The following is a 22,989-nucleotide window of genomic DNA, read 5'->3' on the forward strand; positions in this document are numbered from 1 at the left end:
TCTTTCCCCCTGCCCAGCCTCATGAAGCCAGGATACCAGGCACGTGGATCACTCAGGCCTCAGAATGAGGCTGCTTTATTGGAAGCTATTCTGACATCACTTTTCAGACTGTCTCACGGTCTTGGGACCAGGCATGGGAGGCAGGGATGGGAATCTTCTTGTGACTGTGGGCGGTGGGCGGGGGAATGGAGTGGTGGGAGGCGGCTCAGTTGCGGGCACTCCTGCGACTGGCGGATGTGGTCCGGATGGAATAAGCCTTCAGCGGCCCAGGACCCACACTGCTGGAGAAGCTCAGGGCATTGCTGCCCATGGTTCCCCCGAGGGTCAGCCCAATGCCACCGCCACTGCTACTGCCACCAGTGGAATTCACCACAGCTGGGAGAGAAAAGAGAAGGGCTCTCTTCAGCGTGAGGCTCCCTACCAGGGACCCCATCCCTTCACTGCACCCCACCCTCCTGCCCCAGCTGCCCCTCTCCCTCACCCCTGCCCACCCCCCCTCCGTGGGCCAACCCAGAAGGAGCATCTGACAGGGGTAGGGCTGCTCCCCAGGTGCTCCTGGCCCCACCCTGCCCTCTTGTACTGCTTCCCAGGCCATTGAGCCTGGAGGTATGTGCTCCAGGGGACCTGCCAATCCCTGTAGAAAGGAAGGAGGCTCTTGGCCCCTCCAGCAGGGCCCTGGGCCAGTCTGCCATTCTCTAGACCGAGCCCCATCTAAACAGCACAAGGGATGCTTCCCATGGGCCGCAGCCAAGGACTTACAGATATTCACGGCTCCCACTCCATCTCCGGCCAACCTGGGGGCAGAGGACAGACAGTGAGGATGGCTCTTTCCTAGAGTGGAAGGGAAGTGCTCTCAGCCCTCTCTCCTTCCAGGCCCCAAGCAGGATCACTGATTTTTCCTTCTTGCCCCACACTTCCAGCCTGCCTTCAGACTTGTAAAAGCAGCGAGGAGGCATGCAGGAAGGGAGTGTTAACCTTGGCGCTTCTATCCACTGGCCACCTGACCCCAAGCAATATCTCAGGGCCTCCATTTCCCACCTATGCCTTGGGCCCAACTACAGGACCAAATTCATGGGCTTGTTTGTGAGGGTTAAATGACATAGTCTGTCTTAAGCCCTGAGTACCTGGGATTTGGTGAATGGTAGCTGCGTGTGTTATTTATGTAGATGGCTGCCTTTCCTCATCATATCATAAAAAATCCTAAAGGTGTCTGTGGTCTATTGATACTTTTATCCCCAGTATGAGGCCTGGAGAAGTCATTGCTTAATATATGTCAAAATAGTTAGTGAATCATTGACTGATTGAATGGGGCTCCAGCCAGGACTAAGGAAGGAGCAGGGAGTGGGGGTGGCTTTAAGCAGCCAGTGGGGCTGAAACAGGTCTTGCAGTAGAAATTAAAAATCCATTCGAGACAGCTGGCTATGTTTGTTTTGTGACTCACAGTCCCATTGTCGCCAAGCCCTTGGCCTTGGGGATCAGTTTGCTCTGTGGGGGCAGGGAAGACCTCACTTTGGTGGAGGGAATGAAGGGAGCCTCGCTGGCCTCTGTGGCCCCAAGCCCAGGAATCCGGCAGAGCAAAGGCTGAGGGAAAGAGAGAGGTTTGCTGAAAGCTTCCAGGGCGCTTGCTTAAATGGCCCCTGCTGGTGGTGGGAGTTGCTGGCACTTGTGGGTGGGGAGAGGGAGCCAGGCTGCAGTCAGGCAGCAACTCGAAGAATTTCTGGTACGATGCCTAAAGAACTCAGACGGAAGAGGCCTGAATGTCCAGGGCTCTAGTGATCTGTGTGACTTTTCTCATTCTAAGTAAGTGGGGGTTTTTTTGGTAACTTTGTATTCTTAAAGTAGGCCTCCCAGTTTGAATGAGTTTCTGGACCACAACTCTGATAGGTTAAGGGATAAAAGCAAGGTATCTACCTCTATATCCCCCTAGGGTTGGGGGGACCATATCCTCTCAGAGTACCGGATCTAAGCCTGGTTATAGCAGCTCAGACTGAGATTAAGCTTTCGGAAGAGGATGTCTCTGCGTGCTGTGTGACCTTGGGCACACTACTGACCATTTCTGAGCTTCAGTCCCCTTTTCTTCCCATGGGAGGACGCCAGATCAGGTACCACTCTAAAAGTCCCCCAAATCTGACTTCTATGACAACAGAAGGCCCAGGGTATGGGTTCTAGAGAATGTGGGGGCCCTGTGCCTGTGGGAGAGGCAGAAGCAGAGAGAGGCATCTTGGCTGGAGCTTCCTGTGCCCAGATCAGCTTCTGTGATCCCAGAGACCTTTGGTGTTCAATTCGTCTTCCCACAAAGAAGACTGGGTGCTAACCCAGGCAGAAGGCGGGTCAGCAGCAGGGGCAAAGCCCCTTCCTCCTCCTCTCCGCCTCCTACTCATACCCTGCGGCCCTGTGTCTCCTCTCCTCCTCCCAGCACCCAGGCCCTCGGCCCTAGCACCCCTTCACTCCCCAATCCCTTCCCTGCTGCTCCATTCATCCTCCATCATGTCTCTCTCTGGCCCCTCAGAAATAATACTCAGAAAAGAAAAGGTTCTTATATACACTCAGCATTTTACAAATGTAAGTTACTGGTCTCTGGGGGTTTCCTTTATGGATGTTTTGTCTCCTCCACCCTCTGCAACCTCCCTGAGGGCAGAAACATGTCCTGTGTATTCTCTGTTGCCATGGTGTCTTATAACAAGCCAAGAATGAAGAGGTTGAGTTCGAACCCAACAATATGCACATGAAGGCCCAGCTGCAGAGACAGAGGTGGCGTGCGGTTCATGAAGAATGTGCTATCAGACTCCCCTATTTCAGCCTCCTCTCTGACTGCAAGTGAGTCTGCAAATATCTCTGGGGACAAACACAATGATCCCCCTCCACCACAGTCAGTTAACACCACATGATGTAGCACTTAGTTCTGTAGTGAGAAGCAGCCTGGCGTCCTGGAAGATCCTTGGAGCAGGAATCAGCACACCCTGACCGCACTCTGGCCCTGTTCCCTCAATTAATGAAACAACCACAGCTTTCCCCTCTGGAGACTAAGGAATCAATCATCTCTGACCTGACTACCTGAATGTGTGCTGAGGATCAAATATGATAACCCTAAGAAGCCGCACACACAAAGGGACTGTTGTCATTTCAACCTGCCCACTGAGCTTCACACTCCATGGTCTTTCCTTCTAGAAGGTCATCTCATTGAAGGCAAAGAGGCAAGCATCAGCTCTGTGTTCCCTGCATCCCCACACCCAGTGCCCTGCAGAGGAGGGGCATACAGGAAATGCTTGTAAATGGATGAATGTCAAGCCCCAGACCCCACAGAGCCCTAGAAGCATCCCCTTTCCAGCTTCTTTATCCTCACCGGCTCTCCTCGCCCTCCAGCAGCTTGCGGTACGTGGCGATCTCGATGTCCAGGGCCAGCTTCACGCTCATGAGTTCCTGGTACTCACGCAGCTGCCGTGCCATATCCTGCTTGGCCCGCTGCAGGGCGGCTTCCAGCTCCTCCTGCTTGGCACGAGCATCCTTGAGTGCCAGCTCCCCACGCTCCTCAGCCTCGGCAATGGCGGCCTCCAACTTGGCACGCTGTGGGCAGCAGTGCAGCTGTAAGCTGGGGCTCACCAGTCTGCCTTCCTGCCTGCCCATCCTGCCGTGAGCACCCGGGCAACTAGCTTAAGGTGGCTTCATTGGCACCACCTACTCCCCCAAGCACCAGAGAATCCCAAGGGTTAAACACATAGGTTTCGATATCCAATGCCTATGTTCCAGTTCTGGCTCTGCCACTTACTAGCTATGTGACCATGGATGAATCAACCCTGCTAAGCCAAAGTCCCCGCTTTTCTAAGAGAACAATAATCACAGTGTTTACCTCCATCAGGAGATTTTGAGGATGAAATGAGATAATATACAAGATGTCTGTGGCATGTCTAGCACACAGCAAGTGCTTAATAAATGCTATTGTGATCATTTTTAATGAATGCTATTATGATTTTCAAACCCCCAGTCCCCCAGCCCTAGCCCCCAGCTGCAGGAGCTCTAAGACCATGGGATCTTAATTGAGTCCCCAGATGTCAGGCAGCTGACAAAGACCAGAAACCACCTATAAAATAGGAACCAGTTGAGAGCAGGCCCAGAATACAAGGGCCTGGAGCAGAGAGACCCTCCTAGATGCCCCCAGATGCCATGAGATGCATGACTCACAGTCCCCAGGTTTGGTCAGGGATGCTCTGGTTCCAGACCTGTGCCTTTCTGGAGCAGCTGCCACTTTCTCCCTGGCCTTACAGTGCCCTCTGCTTTGGGCTCAGCCCCCACTGCCAGGAGCCTGAATAGTCCCAGGCCTCATCTTGTTTAGCTCAGAAAGCCACCATCCCTGTCCCCTGGGCAAGGACTTCTCTCCCTTCTTACCGGCCATTGTCTATCCTCAGATCCTCTTCCCTCAGTGGAGGCAGCCTGCCTCTCTGCCAGAGACAGCATTCCCCAGGAGGCCCTCTGCCACTCTGCCCCTCGGCCACAGCTCAGTGCCCTGCCCTGTCACACTGGTGCCCCCAGAGCCAAGGCCATCCCCAATGCCTCTGGAGACCCCTTGTAGCTCCCCATGACGCCCCTCAGTGGTGGTAGACACCCGGCTATAGGCCTGGATCTGCCCTGTCTTGTGAGAGGAGAACCGGATGTGGTAGAGGCTGCAGGGTTTGGGAAACCACCATTTGTTATTCTGTGCTTCCCCTCCTGGCCTGGAAGCTGGCCCACTTCATGGGGTGACTCATGGCCCTGCCTCTGTGCCACAAGGCAGCCTCCACCCTCCTGTAAACAGGCCCACAGGGCTCCAAGGGGAAGACATTTCTGGGTAAATCACCCCCACATCCCCCCACCACCCACAGCTCATCTGGAAATCAGCTTTCGGAAGCTTCCACATGTGTCGCCCTCCCCCTCTCTCCACTGCAGACACCTGCACAGGCTGAGCTACCCTGGCCACACCCTACTCAGCCAGGGCTGGGGGCCCTTCCCTCATCAACACCTCCACCCCCAGCTTCCAGCAAAGCTCATCCTCCCAGGCAGTCTCTCGTCTGAGACCCGTGCCCCTGCCATGTGCCAGGTGCTGGAAGAGAGGAGCGGTGAACCAGACAGACAGGGTCCCTGCTCTCCAGGCATCTGTTATATTCCAGTGGAGGTAGGGACCATCAATCACTTAATGAATAAGACAGAACATTTCAGAGAGTGACAGGGGCTTCAAAGAACTTCAGACAGGCTGCCGAGAGAGGGGCTGGTGTTTGAGGGTGCCGTCTCTGAGAAGGGGTCTTTTCCTAAACCCCAGGGAGGAGAAAACAACAACCATGGACAGAGCTGGGAGAACCACATTCCAGGGGGAGGCAACGCCAAGTGCAAAGGCCCTGAAGCATGACCATACTTGGCAAATGCAAGATGCCGGAAGCAGGTTAGCATGGCCAGAGCAGAGTGAGGGGACTCGTGGAAAGTGAGGTTGGAGTGGGAAAGGGCCATGTGAGCCATTACAAGGTCTTCTGCTGTCCTCTGTCCCCGCAATGAACGATGAGCTCCCAGGGACAGCGCCCTGCACCCAGAACCAGGTGCAAGCAGAGTGCTCAGTATCAATGTGGAAGTGGTGGTGGCTTTCCTCTGGCCAGCCAGCCTGAGTCTCCCTCCACAGGATCTGTGCACATCCAGGACCCTTCTCCCATCAGCCCATGCCAGGACCTGGCCAAGAACATTCTGTCCTGGAGATCTCACAAGGGGGTCTGAGACAGTGGCACCAGCTTTGGCCGGGAGAGGGGAACCTCCTGCTCTGCATCCTGAGTTTAGCCTCAGCTGGCCACCCCTGCATGCCCCAAGTAGCAGGGGGAGCCAGGAGGGCTTGTCCCACCTGGTTCTTGATGTTGTCGATCTCAGCCTGCAGCCTCTGGATGGCCCGGTTCATCTCTGAAATCTCATTCCGGGTATTCCGGAGGTCGTCCCCATGCTTCCCAGCCTGGGCCTGGAGGGTCTCAAACTGGAGGGGCATACAGAGAGTTATGGCAGAGAGGTGGGCAGTGAGTACAGGTAACTCATCCCTCTCCCCACCCAAGGCCCCTGCCAACTTATATTTTCAGGGAAGGACCATCTGACTCCCATCAACTTTTGCCCGATGCCAGGAGACCAGATAGCAGTGTGAGGAAGGGATTTGTTCTCCTCCAAGTCAGGCAGGGAGGGACAGACAAGGCTCTGCAGGCCCATCCCCAAGGACCCCATGGATCTTCCACTCCCACCATGCCCTTCTGCTGGAGAATCACTGAGAGTTTGAGATTCTCACCTGTTCAACACCCAGAACACCCATTTCACAGGTGAGGAGAGTGAGTCTCGGAGAAGAGAAAGCACCACCCAGGGATCACACAGCCAATCAGTGGTGGAACGAGGGCCTGAACCCAGGTCTCCTCGTTGGCATACTTGTGTTCTCACCCAGGCACCACGAATGACGCCCTATCTCTGCAGGGGCAGACCCTCTCAATCCTTGCCTCGGGATCCCTTCTTCAGGAACACTGGTTCACCCCAGCACCCACTCCTGCTCCCTCAGCTCCTGCCTGCACCATCAACTGTCCTGCCACCATGAAGTAGATGTGATGATTAAGCCTCCCAGGTCTAGGGCCCTTGCATTCAGGATCCAGTCTCTGCTCTTCCATCTACTAGCTGTATGCAGTTAGGCAAATTACTTAACCTCTCTGTGCCTCAATTTCCTCATCTTTAAATGGGGGTAATAGGCCAGATGCGGTGTCTCACGCCTGTAATCCCAGAACTTTGGGAGGCCGAGGCAGGTGGATCACCTGAGGTCAGGAGTTTCAGACCAGCCTGGCCAACATGGTGGAACCTCATCTCTACTCAAAATACAAAAAAAATTAGCCAGGCATGGTGGTGCACACCTGTAGTCCCAGTTACTCAAGAGGCTGAGACACGAGGATCACATGAACCAGGGAGGCAAAGGTTGCAGTGAGCCAAGATCGCACCACTGCACTCCAGCCTGGGTGACAGAGCAAGACTCCATCTCAAAAACTAAAAATAAAATAAATTAAATTAAATAAAACAAAATGGGGGTAATAATGATGCCTATCTAATAGGGCTGTTCTGTGGATTACATGAGTCAATAATGGCAAAACATTCGAAAATTACCTAGTACTGTGTAAGTACTTGCCATATTTTAGGTATTATAATGATTAATCCACATCTATTTCCTCTGCCCTGTCCTCCTATCTTGGGATTTTCTCCAGGGCAGAGCACCACAAACTTAAACCACTGGTACCTGCCAGAACAGTGGAACCCAGGCCCTGAAGGCTTGAGACAAGTTGAGGAGTAAGGGAAGCTGCCACCAAGGACCCTGGCAGGAGGAAGTATGCCCCTGGTGGCCTCACACCTTGGTCTGGTACCAGGCCTCAGCCTCAGCCCGGCTGCATTTGGCCATCTCCTCATACTGCGCCTTGACCTCAGCGATGATGCCGTCCAGGTCCAGGGAGCGACTGTTGTCCATGGACAGCACCACAGATGTGTCCGAGATCTGGGACTGCAGCTCTGTCAACTCCTGTAGGGACCAGATGGGACATCAGGACTTACGGCAGGATCCTATGCCCATGCCCACCCTGGGATTCCCCACTCACAAAGGAAAGAAAAGAGAGAACAGCTGGGAGCGGGCTGAGCCACCAGGCAGCAAGGGGGCCCAGACCCAGCACACATTAAGTTTCTTCATTCTGCCCACCCTTGGCTCCCTGAGGGCCCATTGCTAATGTGTCTCAAATGAGAATCTGTCACGGTTAAAGGGGATAAGGAAAGGGACAGTGTGGTGCACTGTGCTGACTTCTCACTGTGAGGTTCTGTAGGTGCACGAGCTCTATTGTGAGGGAGGCCATGGGGAATGGATGAAATTATCATATTCCACCGTGCTGCAGAATATTCTGCAGTCTGTACACTGATGACACGGCTCCAACTACCTGCGGGGAATATGCCCATGGTGTACTGTTGCATTAAAAAAAGCATGATGCGTTCTCACTCGTAGGTGGGAATTGAACGATGAGATCACTTGGGCACAGGGCGGGTAACATCACACACTGGGGCCTGTGGGGGAGTGGAGGGAGCGGGGAGTGATAGCATTGGGAGAAATACCTAATGTAAATGACGAGTTGATGGGTGCAGCACACCAACATGGCACATGTATGCCTATGTATCAAACCTGCACGTTGTGCACATGTACCCTAGAACTTAAAGTATAATAATAAAAATAAAAATAAAGTATCATGCTATTTTTATTGAAAATGTATATTTCTATATCTTTATGTATATGTAAGCACAGAAAAGTCTGGAAAGATAGACACAAAGATGGTAACATTGGGTATAAGTAATCCATTTTCTTTTTTTTTTTTTTTTTTTTTTTTTTGGAACAGAGTTTTTGCTCTGTCACCTAGGCTGGAGTGCAGTGGCACAATCTTGGCTCACTGCAACCTCCGCCTTCCAGGTTCAGCCAATTCTCCTGTCTCAGCCTCCCGTGTAGCTGGGATTACAGGCACCTGCCACCATGCCTGGCTAATTTTTGTATTTTTAGTAGACACGGGGTTTCACCATGTTGGCCAGGCTGGTCTCCAACTGCTGACCTCAGGTGATCCGCTCACCTCAGCCTCCCAAACTACTGGGATTACAGGCATAAGCCACAGCGCCCAGCCAAGTAATCCATTTTCAATTTACGGTTTACTTAATTTTTTGGTTGTTTTGCAATGAGTATGTATTACTTTCACCATGAAAACAACTTTATATATATACACACAGGTGTGTTTACACATAAATAAACTAAACTTTCACCATAAAAAGAAAACAACTTTTTATATATATATATATATAGTGTGTGTGTGTGTGTGTGTGTGTGTGTGTGTGTGTGTGTACACGTGTGTTTACACATAAATAAACCATGTGATAGACCCAGGAAGACCTGAGATTAGAAGTGCCTGAAGCAAGCCTCAAAGAAACTTCCCCTGAAATTAACACATGTGTGGACATTTGCTCTGAGGGGCTGGTGGAGACTGGACGTTCAGGCAAAGACTAGACTGAAGAACTGGTTTGTAATTAACCTCACAAGCTAATTATGCCCAGCCTAGCCTCTGCCAGGTGACTGGCCACCCTACCTTCTGCCTAAGGCCAGAGACTCACACTGATGAGAGTGGAGAGATTTTTAAATCCCTTTGAAGAAAAAGAGCTGGAAACCCCGGAGGACAAGGGTGAGAGGGAGAGAATGAGAAAGGAAGGGAGGACATTAGAGTGGTAAGTTGGCAGGCAGCTACCCACCCAGCCCCTCTGGGAGTAAACGCTCAGGCAATCCAGTCTCTCCTGACTTGGGCTCCCCTGCTGGCCCTACCTAGCCCACCTTTGAGCCCTGTCACAGCCTGGAGTCCCCTGACCTCCTCCTGGTTCCTTCCAGTCCCACCCAATCCCCCTTCCTTAGAAATGCTGCGATCATCCCATGTCTCTCCAAGGTCAATCCTGATTGGCTCACCCCCACCTCCTCCCGAATCCTTAGCCCATCCTGAATTCCTGAGTCCAGAAGAGATAAAGGGCAGGATAAATCCTCCCAACCCCTGATGAAGGAAATAATGTATATAATGGTCCATTTCCAAGACAAAGTGCCTTAAATTGGCTTAGGTCAGCAAACTACAGAAGAAATAGGATATACTAGCCCTCTGCTTGAATAGCCAATGCCTGCTTGTCGGCCCCCCAGCTTCTCTTGCCCTCACCTGAACCAAAGAAGTTTAGTCTAAGATGAAGTTTTACTAGCCTGCAAAATGGCTCACTTTGTCTGTTCTTATCAGCCTGCCCAGCTACTTAGGTCATAAGTCAAATACTTAAAGAGCCCTTGAGGTGACTAGGATTGCAACGCATTGTGGGCTGCAACAAAACGCAGCAAGACAACCTAAAAAAAAAACACCTAAAGCCCCGCCCCAACAACCAATAGGCGACATCCAGGAAGATTGTGACCCCGTAGTACTCAGCCTGTGAGGAACTGAGGGAGGGACCTGTGCACTAGGGGATAAATTGCTTGTTGTGGCTGTGCTGGGCCTGCCTGCCCATCAGACACCCGTCTTGCAAGACTGTCATTAAAATCTCACTTTCGCTGTTCTCCAGGTCTCTGAGTCCATTCTTTGGGTTTGGACGGGTGAGTTTGTTTCTCTCACACTGACACATATCTGGACTGACCCAGAGGCGGGGGGCTGGACCAGATGGCTCCCTGGTTAGAATGGGTAGGATAAGACATGTCACCCAGCCCCGTGGTCCTCACCGTCTCATTGAGGGTCCTGAGGAAGTTGATCTCATCATTCAGGGCATCCACCTTGGCCTCCAGCTCCACCTTGCCCATGTAGGCAGCATCCACATCCTGGGGGTTGGGGCAAGATGGGGCAGAGGGAGACCATGTCCTCAGTACAGGGAACATTTAGTAGGGGTGGGAGCAGGCCTGCCCTGTCCAACCCACAGGCCAAACACTACCGCCCTACGCAGAAACAGTTTCTACAGCTGCCGGACATGGTCACAGCAGGAAGCTTGCCCTGCTGACCCTCCAGACTGCACGGCGGGCATCAGCACTGGTATCCCAGAGCAACTGAAGCCCCAACCTAGCACTTGACCAGTTCCTAAACACCTAGATGGTTTCAACACCATTAGCTCCACCTACTAACCGTGTGACCTGGAACAAATCACTTCAACTCTGGCAGCTCAACTTTTCATCAGTCAGTAGCAGAACACAAAGTTATTCAGATTCCCAGCCCCGCTCCCAGAGACGGAAAATCTCCAGGCTATGTGTCTAATTTGCAGCATGGTAACTATGACGCAGGCAGGCCTCAGATAACACGCCAGGTGAAGATGGTGTCTGAGCCTCTTCCAGCTGCACTTTCCCGAGGTTAAACTCCTATGGACGGGCCTCACTTTTACTCATTCCTGAATCTCCAAGGGCCCAGCTCCCAGGGGCAAGTTGCAATTCTGTGGTTTGGCCTGGAACACCAACTGCTCAGTGTATTGAAGAGAATCTTAAAGGGCATGTAGACAAGACCCCTAAGATACTTCTAAGGCCTTCCAAGCTTGCACATCTGCAGGAACAGAGAGCTCATGCTGGCTCGAGGCAGCTCATTGCATTCATTCAGCAAACATTTCAGGCCAGCCAAGCAACACCTTTGTGATGAAAATGTTCTGGCTTGAATAGAGCACTTCCTTATTCAGTGTTGAAATCTCCCTCTATAACCTCCATCCTTTGCTCTTAGTTCTAACCCCTAGAGGCCTAGAAATGAGTCTAATCAGTCACCACACACACACACACACACACACACACACACGTACATGCACCCACAGGACAGGCTGTGCAGACTTCCTCTTGGACAGCTCAGGCAGGTATGGCCAGAGGTCCCCATGGGCTGATCAGGTGAGAGGATCCTGTGGTCCTTTGTTCCATATGTTTTCAAACAACCCTCCTCCAGCCTGTCTTCCCCACTCACCTTCTTCAGCACCACAAACTCATTCTCAGCAGCTGCGCGGCGGTTAATTTCATCTTCGTACCTGCAGTAGAGGAGTGCCTGGTGTTGATGCAGCTTTGCCTCCATGCTCCCCCTGCCATATGCAGCTGTGAAATCTGCCCTGCCTCCCTTCCCCTACTCTTTAAAGACACACCTGAAAAAACAGGTGTCAACTACAAAACCAAATTTCCCTGACTTCCACGCGGCCATTCCTACAGCTTTGAGTCTTGGCATGGGGGGTTGTTGGTGGGGCACATAGGAAACATGTGAATGACAGCACAAAAGCTGCATGTCCTGGGAGAAAAAAAGCAAATAATAACAGCCATACGCATGAGACTGTGTTCTACAAGGTGTGCATCATTATGTGCTTCTTGTGCATGAGCTCACTTCATCCTCGCAGCAAACCTATAACAATGGTACTGTGATTATCAGAGAAGGGAACAGAGACACAGAGAGGCAGCGTAATCTGCCCAGGTCACTAAGCTGCCAAGTGACCAGACTTGAACTCTGGCAGCTGACTCCAGCCATACCCTAATCACTACCTAATCCCACCCCTCAGGGGCAAAGAAGGAGTCTGAAGGGGAGGAATCCTGTAGAATCAGGATGAGGGATACACAAAGTCCTGAAAGAACCAGGTCCCGCCTAGATGATCCAGCCCCCATCCTTCCTCCCGTAGCTCCCATCACTCTTCCTCCCAAGGAGCCACTCCTGGCCCTTAGGAGGACCTGGGCAAACAAGGCACAGAGGAAGAGACGACATTGGCTTAATCTAATGTTTATGCTGAGACTCAAAAAAGGGTGTTGGAAACAAGAGTTCCAAGAGCTGCTGGGAGCAGTAGGGACAACCTGGGGTGGAGGGCAGGATATCCAGGTAGGCCAAGCCCCTTCAGGAGCCCAGACTCAGGGTGGGAGGTGCCCGTACCCTCAAAGTTGCACTCCCTCAAGTTCTATAGAAGCTGGAGAAATATCTGCAAGGCTTCCTGTCCACCCCTGCCTTGGCAGTGCACGGCCAGGTCCAGAGGGTGCACAGATCGGAACTCCCTGAGCAGCTGCACACAGGGACCCTCCCTGTACCCCTTCCCTGGACTCCCTTCCAGTTCCTCTTTCAGTCCCAGCCTGGATCTCAGGCTGGCTCCACAGGAAGGTGCGCTGAGGGTTTGGGGTGGGGGGAGTATGGGGGTGGGCAGCAGGTGTGCACACACGCATGCACACACGTGTTAGTTCTGACAACAGGGGCTGAATGGTGGCCCCACGCCTTCCCTACTCTGCACCTGTCTGGTTCCACCTGCTATGGGACTAATCCTGTTGACTTTTGCCCTAGGGAAGTGGGAGTGTGGTGGTGGGGGGGCACTCCACAGAGACCTTGTTTGCTGTCCTCCTTTCTCCAGCAGAGAAAGGTGGCCCGCGGCCAGCCCCGCCCCTACCTGTGGAAGCCAGTACAGAGCCAAGGTACTTGGTCCTGCTTAGTCACACAGCCACAGGCAGGGGACAGAACTCACTCACTGCCCCAGTGCCCCTCAGGTGTGCCAGGGTGGGGCCCAGCCTGAGCTTCAGGCTTTTGTTTCTATTCAATGAGAAAAGAGGGCAGAAAGGCCTGTCCTCGAAAGCCCCAGTCCCAGCCTTCCTGGGCCTCCTTCTGGCTCCTGCCATGACCACACTCACCCTCAGCCTCTGCAGCCCTCCCATGGCTCACAATGACCATTTTCCCTCCCCAAATCTTCCCTTCCCAAATTGGCTCTGTGTCCCCTCCTAGGAGTCAGGGACCTAAAATTCAAGTCCCAGCTCTCCCAGTGACCTTTGCTGTGTGAGCTCAACCAAGTCCCTAAACTTCTCTGGTCTCTAATTCCTCCCCTGAACAAAAGACAGTTGCTCTAAAATAATCTGTGAAGGTCATACCAGTTCTGAAGCACCCCTGTCAGAAGACACTTTCTGCCCTACTCTCTCTTGGGGCCTTGGTCAGGCACCCAAAGCAGACAGTGCAGGTCAGGGCTGGGCTGAGACATTTCACTGGGACTGAGTCAGGGGAAAAGACCAGAATAATTTGGAAACAGCCCCCAGGGACAAAGAGGAGAGAGGAAAGGCAGGAAATGTGTTGGTCAAGACTGGCCCCTCAGGGAGTTATTGGACTGAGCAGCTGCATGCTGATTCCTGAAGCAGGGAGACTTGCACAGGGTCAGCGGATGAGGGTCACATTGGCCCGGGGCAGGGGTCTTCGCATGTGGCATAGGGGGCATTACTTATTCTTGAAGTCCTCCACCACATCCTGCATGCTCCGCAGCTCCGCCTCCAGGCGGCCCCCATCCACCTGCAGCACCTCGAGCTGCCCCCGAAGGCCAGCAATCTGGGCCTCAAAGATGTCTGGGAGGCGGCTGCTCTTGGCCGACTTCTGCTCCCGCAGCAGCGTCCACTTGGTCTCCAGCAGCTTGTTCTGCTGCTCCAGAAACCGCACCTAGAAAGGGCGAGAAGGAGGAAACTCAAGAGGAGCCAGAGCGTGCCACCCATAGCGGGATTGAGGAGCATCGTCTTTAGCCACTTAGCAGAGCCATGCTCCCCCTGGCTGTTCCCCTGCCTGGGGCTTCCAGCCCTCTCCCTTTGGACTCCAAATCAAGTGTCCTACAGAGTGATCCAGCAAGCAGGTCTGCCTGGTGCACGGATGTGCCCCGTGGTTGACTCTCGACGAACGTGCTCCAGGGCCTCCTCTCCACTTCACTCCCCATCACGTTACAGGTGGTGTTCTCCACCTCCCTCTCTGAAGGGCCACCTCTTCCTGTCAATGGATCATGAGGATGACCAGGCCCAGCCCTCCCTTCTGTCTGGGACCTCTTCTCTTCCTTCCTCAGTATCCTTTCTTTCAGTCAATCCATGGTAAAATGACTCCAGCCTGGGGCCCACAAAGGCCCTTAAGGAATAGGTGGTATGACTGGAGGTGGGAGGCAATAGATGCCTCTGCAAAACCAGCAGCTCAGGGCCCCAGGCCCTGGGGACCACAGAGAGTAAGACGGTGCAGCTCAACACATGAGGGAACCTGGGCCTGGAGCAGCTTGGGGAGGCCCCTACGAAATCTAAAAGACTGGTCTGGGTGAATGGCAAGGAAAAGAGGCCATGAGGGAGGGGGGTGTGGGAGTACACTTGGTCTAAGCCTGAGGAAGGGGGCCCTGGCCAGAACAGTCCAGCAGGGCCAGCCCTGAGTTCCTGGCTTTGGCCGCACTCCTCCCAAAGCCACCAGTCAAGTCTGCCCCTCGCCCCCTCCAGAGGCCCCATGTGTGGTGGAGGCCAACAGCCAGGAAAAATATCTCCAAAATGGACCCTTTTCGAAGCCCCTCTCTGCCACTCCCTGCCCCCAACTGGACTGTCTTTAAGGGCAGGTGTAACCTTTCCTCCTGCCAACTAAGGGAGGCTGGAGGACCAGGCAGGTGGGGGCGGGGCGGGGCGGGAACCTCCCCCACTGCAGCCCTAATCTCCAGCACCTGCATCCGCAACAGCATCTGAGAGAGCCTGGGTCTCCCCCGCTGGGAAGGGCGTGCCATCCAACTCCATTCCTGACTCCACACGGTCCCCTCTCGGGGAAAGGGTCCCAGAGAGAGAACTCCTGGCCTAGGCCTCTGGAACTCCTAGCCCGAGGCAAAACTGGTCCAGGGGACCGACAGGCAGCCAGCGAGGGCGGCCCTACAGCACTCAGGCCCGTACTCCGGGAGGAAAGGGAGGGGCAGCTGGGCAGCTTGCTGGAAGGGAGGGCTCGGAAAGCGAGGGGATAAAATAGCCACGGGGTTCATGCGAAGGAGGAAGGACCCCCAGATCGTGTCCCCAACACTGGCGGAAAGAGAGAAGGGCGGCAGTGCTCCCCAGCGCCTGGCCCGCGCGCAAGCAGGGCTAGTTAGGGCGGCTGGTGTGGTATGGAGCGCGGCTCGAGGCGAGGCGAGGTCCAGTCCCGCTCACCTTGTCGATGAAGGAGGCAAATTTGTTGTTGAGGGTCTTGATCTGCTCGCGCTCCTCCTGGCGCACCCGCTGGAGGGAGGGGTCGGCGTCCAGCCGCAGCGGGGCCAGCAGGCTCTGGTTAATGGTTACCTCGCGGATGCCGGCGCCCACCGGGCCCCCATAGGCAGAGCGCACGGCCACGCGCGGCCGCGAGGCGCCCAGGCCGTAGAGGCTGCTGCTGCCAAGGCCGCCGGGGCGCGCGGAGCTCAGGCGCACCTGGGCACCGCGGCCCGAGAAGGCTGCTGAGCGCGAGGTGAATACCGGGGAGCTGAAGTGGATGGACATGGTGGCTGGGCCGGGATGGACCTAGCGGCGGGCGAGGAAGAGCGCGCACTCGCTGACCTCGGGGACACTCCGCGCCTTTTATCCGCCGGCGCGGGCGGCTGGGCTTCCACAGGTAGGGGCGGGGCTGGCCGCGGGCCACCTTTCTCTGCTGCCAGGCCCCTCCTGGGGCCGCCCTCTGCCCGCCCGCCCCGCCGAAGCCCAGGCTTTCAGTCCAAGCAGGGATGGTCCGGAGTAGGCAGGAGCGCCATCCCTAGACGGCCACAGAGAACAGCGGGCGACCGCAGTTCCAGCCCATCGGAAACGGACTCAGTGAGGGAAGGCTTCCCGGAGGAGGATGCATGGAGAGGGGGTGAAGAACATAGAGATCCCTGAGGCCGGAGCAGAGAGACCCAGTGGCAAGAGACTGGGGCAAGGGGTGGGCTGAAAAGTTCCAACCCAGGAGTCAACGCCCAGACGCCCCCATCCTCCAGGCTGCTGAAGCCAGAAAGGCATTCCTTACCGCTCTCCCTCACACCGATCCAGCTCCTCCTTGAGAGATCAGCTCACTTGTTCAGGAGTCTGACCCCTCCTGGCCCAGCTAGTTTCCCTGGCTGCGTTCCCTCCTACTTCATTTCCCATAGAAACTAGGCTGAGAGAGACAAGACCGCACTTCTGGCTCCTCCCCTCCTCACTCCAGTAGGCCTCGGAATCCCAGGGGCCTTGGGAATGCTTACCCTGGACCCTCACCTCCCAGACCCTCCACTCATATTCCTGCCCATTTATTTTATGCATCCCTTTAGAGGAAGGGGACACTTGTATTTGTGACATTTTGTGGATGTGTGTACACTTTGTGGATGTGTGCACACGCCTGCAGGCCTCTGGACTCTGCTGTACTCACACCCCCAGGCATATGCACGTGCATGTCTGAGCCTGCTTACACAGATGGGGGTCTGTGCGTGCATCCTGGGCGAGGGGACAGCTGTGGCTACACAATGGCACACATTTTCATGCCTGCCTGAGTGCGTGTGCTTCTGTTAGCACTCATCTCTCCTCCCGCTCCCCCCCACCATTTTCCTGTTTAAAGGCCCTCAGCTCTCATCATCTTTCTCCTGTGAAGCCACCACCAAACAATTCCCAGCAGTTTCAAACCCAGTCAAGAGGAGTAAGCCTCGTGCTGGAACAGAATACCTGACAAAGCCTGAGTGCTGGTCTCACTTCCCAGTAGAGCCAGCCATGCTTGCCACACCCTGTTCTCAGGCCTGGCTTCCGTCTGCCCTTAGCCCACCTCTAGCCCCTCCCAATAAGCTGGCCAGGTTCGTCACCTCAGACCAAGCCCTTGGGGGAGACGAGGGTGGGGACGGAATGTCCTTCCTGGTTGGCCATTTTAGTTAAAGCACAAGGACTTCCAGTGAGGCTAAAGAATGTCGCCCCTTCTCAGTGACCTTAGTGGAGGCTCACCAGCCTCCCTCCCTGCCTCCCCTCCTGACCCTAGCCATTGGTGTTGGGTCAGCTCAGGCCAGAGGCGGAGGGGTGCCCAAGGAGACCTGCTGTGGTATCGGCCGTGGAGCATGTATGTGTGCGTAAGACCGAGAGAGATTCGACCTGGAATTGTGCCTGGTTGTAGCTTGAAGAGCATACGGATTACCTGGTCCTGTGATGTTTGCATTCACAGGGATCTCACTGCCCTCCTTCCCCAACGCCCAAGCAGGCAAAAAAGACCAATTGTTTAATTTACACACATGCGCACACACACACACACACACACACTCACACACTCCAACTTCCTCACCCCTCAGGACTCATCTTCAACTCTGTTTTTACCACCGCGTCTCACACCAACGCCTGCTCTCCCATACCTCCCCTAACAAGTTCTGCCTCTGGCCCTCTCATCCGTCCCCACCTCCAGCCCCCTACAGGATCTGCACTCTGGAGGCTGTGCCCACCCAGACCAGGAGTTCCTGCATCCGCTTCTCCCCTAAAGCCTGGCTGGGAAATCTTTGTCAGGGCACTGCTGTTGCCTTGAGGCCCTGGACGTGTCACTGCCCCCCCTGGGCCATGGATTTCTCACCCAAGATGAAATCCCCAGATTCCATACCTAGAGAGGACTGGGGACGACAATGGGAAGGAGAAAAGGTCTCTGGGCTTTTCAGGCTCACGTCTGGGGTTGGGGGTGGGGGGCCACTTTGAGCAACATTTCCGCATTCCAGGGCCTGCCTGACATTCACCCCTTGGCCTCTCCTCCCCTCTCTGAAGCATTCCAGGCCATTCCAGCCCTGGCCAGTCTCCTCCTGACTCTCCATTCACAGGCCAGCACTAGGAGCCCACTCGGTGCCAGGTGGCACACGCAAACATCCTCTGGAGGGCTTCCCAAAGCGCTGCCAACCTGAGAGGCTGCAGATAAGATTCCTGCCCACAGCTCAGCCATCCATCCAGCCTCTGTCTCCACCCCACCCGGCCTTTGTTGGCCTCACCAAGACCACCTTAGGAAATCCTGGGCAGAATCATGAGGCGAGTTAATCCCACAGTCTTTCCCCATTGGTCATCTGCCTGCCCCAAATGCAGGCTCCTGTCTCCGTAGCACTCTGTCACACACACACAGCCAAGCACACCCCCACTGTCTTCCCACCACCCTCCTAGCTGTCCCCCCTCATGCTCTAGAACCGAGCTATGAACTCAAAGCAGCCCCGGGTCCTCCACATTGCCTGGCTCTGCTAAACCTGCCCTAGACACCTCTGCCCCTGTGGCCCCTACTCCTCCTTTCCCAGAGAGGAGGCATTCTGTTTGGCTCCTTGCTGCACTTAGAGAACTGTTACTCATTGTCTATCCCCTAAAAACACGTCCTCTGACTCATAAAGAAAAAAATATTAATTTTTTCATTATCTTGGAATTCAAATTGGAATGTGGTGTATTTGTGAAAAATAGAAACATTCTAAATGCCTGTCAATAGGGAAGTGATGAAAGGAATTGACCAATTCATTTAATCCAGTGAATTGACCATTCACTGGAATGCTATTGGTTGAAAAGAAAATCCTTTATATACTGATTGAGTTTTTAACCTTTATATATTGATTGCACAGATCACTGTGATTCTAAAAATCCTGCGGGCTCCTGCGATCCAGCTGCACTACTCCTGCCTCTCTCCCCTGAGGCTGATCCCTGCTGGCCCCACAGCCACCTCCTGACCTGACTCCCTTCATGCTCACTGTGGACTCTAGCACCTGGGTCCTGCTTCCTCTCCACCCCGAGCTCCCTCATTCTCAGTGCAAACGACCCACCCAGTATCTTACCCTTTGAGTTCCTTGAGCTCCTCAATTCTTTCACTGCATCCTTTTTCTCTTGCCTACACCTGAGGTCACACTCTAGATCCTAAACTGCAGGACCATTGATAATAACTCTCACTGTCATTGGTGGATTCCTCAGCTACACCAGCACCCCCAGTCCTGAACTTGGCTGTTCCGTTTTCTCCCCACCCACCACCCTCCTTTCGCCTTTCTTTCCAGCTTGGGCTCCCTGACCATTACTCTCACCCTCTGACCCCTGACTCTTCAGTTGCCACCTGGATGAATCTCCAGCCCTATTCAGCCTAAACCTCGGACTCCTCTCCTCGAGCTCTAGCCTGCAGAGCATTAGTGGAGAAAGCCACATCCTTGGGGTCGGGTGTGACCACCAATGCAGTCCCCAGCTGAGCGACATCCCCTTTGCCACTGGGCACTTCTCTCTGCCTTTGGTCAGCAGTGTCTCCTGGGCCTCCTCATTGCTAGCCATTGACATCCTAGCATTTCCCATGTACCTGCTGAACTTTATGGGCCTGTAGAACTGGACATGTAAAAATGGTTCCCCTACTTCTCGGTGAGGTTCACTGTGATGTACAAAGAACAGATGGCAAGCAAGAAGCGGGAGCCCTTCGGCAACCTGCAGGAGTTTGTGGGCCCCTCCCTGCTGGAGGTGGCCTGTGGCACCGGGGCCAACTTCAAGTACTACCCACCTGGGTGCAGGGTGACCTGTATTGACCCCAACCCCAACTTTGAGAAGTTTTTGATCAAGAGCATTGCAGAGAACTGACACCTGCAGTTTGAGCGCTTTGTGGTAGCTGCCGGGGAGAACATGCACCAGGTGGCCGATGGCTCTGTGGACATGCTGGTCTGCACCCTGGTGCTGTGCTCTGTGAAGAACCAGGAGCAGAGTCTCCATGAGGTGTGCAGAGTGCTGAGACCGGTGAGTGAGTGGGGGAGGTGTGCTAACCTGGATGGAGCATCAGGCTGCATCCGGACACCTGTGGGCTCAGGCACAGCTCACACTGAGGGCGACCTTAGACAAGTCATTCTACTCATTTGTTTGTTCATTATTTATTCAACAGACATTTCGAGAGATTTTAAGAGTGCTGACTATGTGCAGCAACACAGTTTTCCTGGAGTGGGAAAATTAGTCTCAGAGGGATTAAATGAGTTACGCAAAGACACATGGCTCAAAAATGGCAGAGACATAACTCAACTGAGGCACCTTAATTTCTAGGCCAGAGACCTTGTCACCATGCTGCTCCATTGGTGGCTTTCAACCTGCTGTCTTCTAAATCCCATCACAGAGTCCGGTTTTCTAAAGATGAGGATTACAAATCCCTTATAGTGCATGCCAGAGCATCTCCCTTCCCTAACAAGTAAGAACTTGTAAGTACACAGATAGCCATCTTTATTGGCATCATGTTATTCAGTTCTTATTCTGGGCCCTCACAAAGTCACCTACATGCCATTCTCTAACCCTTTTCCCTAGTGACAGTCATTAGTCATTGTTTCTGGGTAGCGGGGGAAGCATACAGGGAAAGAATGCAAGAGATGGAAGAAAGGAGTTTCTCCAAACACATTGCTTATGGCACCACAGGGTATCTTTGAACACTATTTACTTTTCAGTGTTTCTTACGTCATTGATTATAATTATAAAGGCAATTAATCAATGCAACCTCGTCATTAAAAAGAATTCAAAAATTAAAGAACACTGGCCAGGTGTGATGGCTCATGCCTGTAATCTCAGCACTTTGGGAGGCCAAGGCAGGCAATTGCTTGAGCTGAGGAGTTCAAGACCAGCCTGGGCAACATGGAAAACCCCGTCTCTTCAAAATATACGAAAAAAAAAAAAAAGAAGAAGAAGAATAAGAAGAAGAATAGCTGGGCGTGGTGGTATGCACCTATAGTCCCAGTTACAGTTACATGGGAGGCTGAGGAGAGAGGATCTCTTAAGTCCAGGAGGCAGAAGTTGCAGTGAACCGAGATTGTGTCACTGCATTCCCGCATGGGTGACAGAGTGAGACCCTGTCTCAAAAATAATAATAATAATAATAATAATAATAATAATAATAATAATAATAATAAAATAATTAAAGAACATAGAGGGGGGGAAATTGTAGCTACTCGTGTTTCCCCTCCCTGGTATTTGGAAGTTTTTCTATCTACTGCAAGTTTACTAATAGTTACTTTCATCTTTCAAGTTATATTTGAACCTCTATTTCACTATCATCATACCAAAAGCATAGTGATGTAATCCCCTCAATTTAGATCATACCTATAGCACCTTTTATTTCCCCATCCTCATACCCACAAGCCCCTCCATCCCAAATCCTGGATTTGATGGAAATAACCTGTCATTTTAGTTTCAAGCTATTTCTAAGAATTTTTCTTCCTTGTCTTCTCTTTCATTCGTCATTCATTTATTTACTACACGTTCCACTAGATGTATTGGTCTCCACTGTTTCTCATACTATTTGTCTTCCCCTATTGTGAGTTTTAAATTGTTTTGCTCATTTGTTTTTCAAATTTAAGTTTCAATTGCCTAGACTACCTTCTTGGATAGTTTCCTAAGAAATGGTTCATGGGGATACCTTTGTATATCTGAAAATGTCTGTCTTCTCCCCTCACACTTAAATAATATTTTGGCCACCTTCTTAGATCTGAGAACTTTCCCCAGAAATTGTGAGTATTGTTCCATGGTCCTTGGGCTTCCCAAATTGCAAAAGATGACTTCAGTGGCCTTCTGATTCTCTTTCCTCTTCAGGTAACTGGTTTTGTTGTTGGTTGTTTTTACATCTGGAATTTTTTAGGATTTTTTTCTTTTGAAGTTCCTTTGAAGTTCAGAAATTTCACCAGCATATGCTTAGGTATGTGTCTTGTTTTTGTTACTATTTCTAGGCACTCAAAGAATGCTTTTGAGCTCACTAATCAAGTCTTCTTTAGATCAGAGAAGTTTTCTTGTCTTGTTTCTTTCTTTATTGGCTCTACTCCGTTTGTTCCTTTCTCTTCTTCTGGAATGAATATTATTCAGATACAAGATCTCCTAGCTTTAGCATCACTGCTCTTCTCACTCATTATTTCCATTTCTTTATGCTTTTGTTTCATGTTGCAACATAGTTGCTCCATTCGACCTTCTAGATGACCTCTCCCATGGCCCAGCAGTATTTATTCTACTTTTTACTTCCTCTGTTGAATTTTAAGATTTATTTTTAATTGCCAAACCTTATTCTTATTTCCAGGTCATTTCTTAGTAATATGCTGCTGGATGCCCATGGAGATGATATTTGGTGCTGTAGATTGTTTTAAAGTTCTATTTTCTTGGCCGGGCACAGTGGCTCATGCCTGTAATCCCAGCACTTTGGGAGGCTGAGGCGGGCAGATCACCTGAGATCAGGAGCTCGAGACCAGCCTGGCCAACATGGTGAAACCCCATCTCCACTAAAAACACAAAAAAATTAGCTAGGCATGGTGGTGAGCACCTGTAATCCCAGCTACTTGGGTGGCTGAGGCAGGAGAACCACTTGAACCCAGGAGGCAGAGGTTGCAGTGAGCCAAGATCGCACCATTGCACTCCAGCCTGGGTGAAAACAGTGAAACTCCATCTCAGAAAACAAAAACAAAAACAAAAGAAGTTCTATTTTCTTTGTTCCGTTGTCCTCAGTAGGAGGCATCTGTTTGATTGTTGGTTCCATCCTTCAAGCTGGCAGCACTCCGAAGAGGGAGGAGAGCCCCTAAGTTCTCTCGCTGCTCCAGGTATTAACAGGTAAAGGCACTTTTCTCTAAGCTCAGGTAAACAGAGTGAGTCCCCCCTCTACAGATGGCAGCCAGTGTCAGTAGATTTTATGGCCAGGGCTGGATCCTTCTCTTGTCCTGAGAGAGTAGATCTACCCAGCCCAGGTAACTCAGAGGATCTTGGCTCTGCTAGACAGACAAGCTTCCCCCAAGGCCTTTGGGTCCAGGGTTCTAGGAACTCAAAGC

The 22,989-nt window shown here is 52.6% G+C and overlaps 1 protein-coding gene and 1 pseudogene across 1 annotated transcript; one reads left to right on the forward strand and one right to left on the reverse strand.

The window, feature by feature from the left end:
- Positions 1-44: 44 nt before the first annotated feature.
- Positions 45-15,808, reverse strand: KRT7 (keratin 7). The gene is made up of 9 exons (XM_032173683.1): positions 15,431-15,808; positions 13,732-13,943; positions 11,478-11,538; positions 10,274-10,369; positions 7,373-7,537; positions 5,855-5,980; positions 3,344-3,564; positions 760-794; positions 45-375 (listed from the first exon to the last, which is right to left on the reverse strand). The coding sequence occupies exons 1-9, from the start codon at positions 15,752-15,754 to the stop codon at positions 206-208; spliced, it is 1,410 nt and encodes a 469-aa protein (XP_032029574.1). The 5' UTR covers positions 15,755-15,808; the 3' UTR covers positions 45-205.
- LOC116480073 (N6-adenosine-methyltransferase TMT1A-like) lies at positions 15,770-22,885 on the forward strand (annotated as a pseudogene).
- Positions 22,886-22,989: the final 104 nt, after the last annotated feature.

The sequence above is a fragment of the Hylobates moloch genome, unplaced genomic scaffold (genome assembly GCF_009828535.3).
Source record: "Hylobates moloch isolate HMO894 unplaced genomic scaffold, HMol_V3 SCAFFOLD_13, whole genome shotgun sequence".
Lineage (NCBI taxonomy): Eukaryota > Metazoa > Chordata > Mammalia > Primates > Hylobatidae > Hylobates > Hylobates moloch.

Bases quoted from the DNA above. Each gene is read 5' to 3' on its own strand.
- KRT7 (XM_032173683.1), bottom strand. From the start codon at position 15,754: ATGTCCATCCACTTCAGCTCCCCGGTATTCACCTCGCGCTCAGCAGCC. The intron at 11,539-13,731 runs GTAATGCCCCCT...CCTCTACTGCAG, and splicing joins GTGGAGGACTTCAAGAATAA to GTACGAAGATGAAATTAACC. The intron at 10,370-11,477 runs GTGAGTGGGGAA...CCCAACCCCCAG, and splicing joins AGTTTGTGGTGCTGAAGAAG to GATGTGGATGCTGCCTACAT.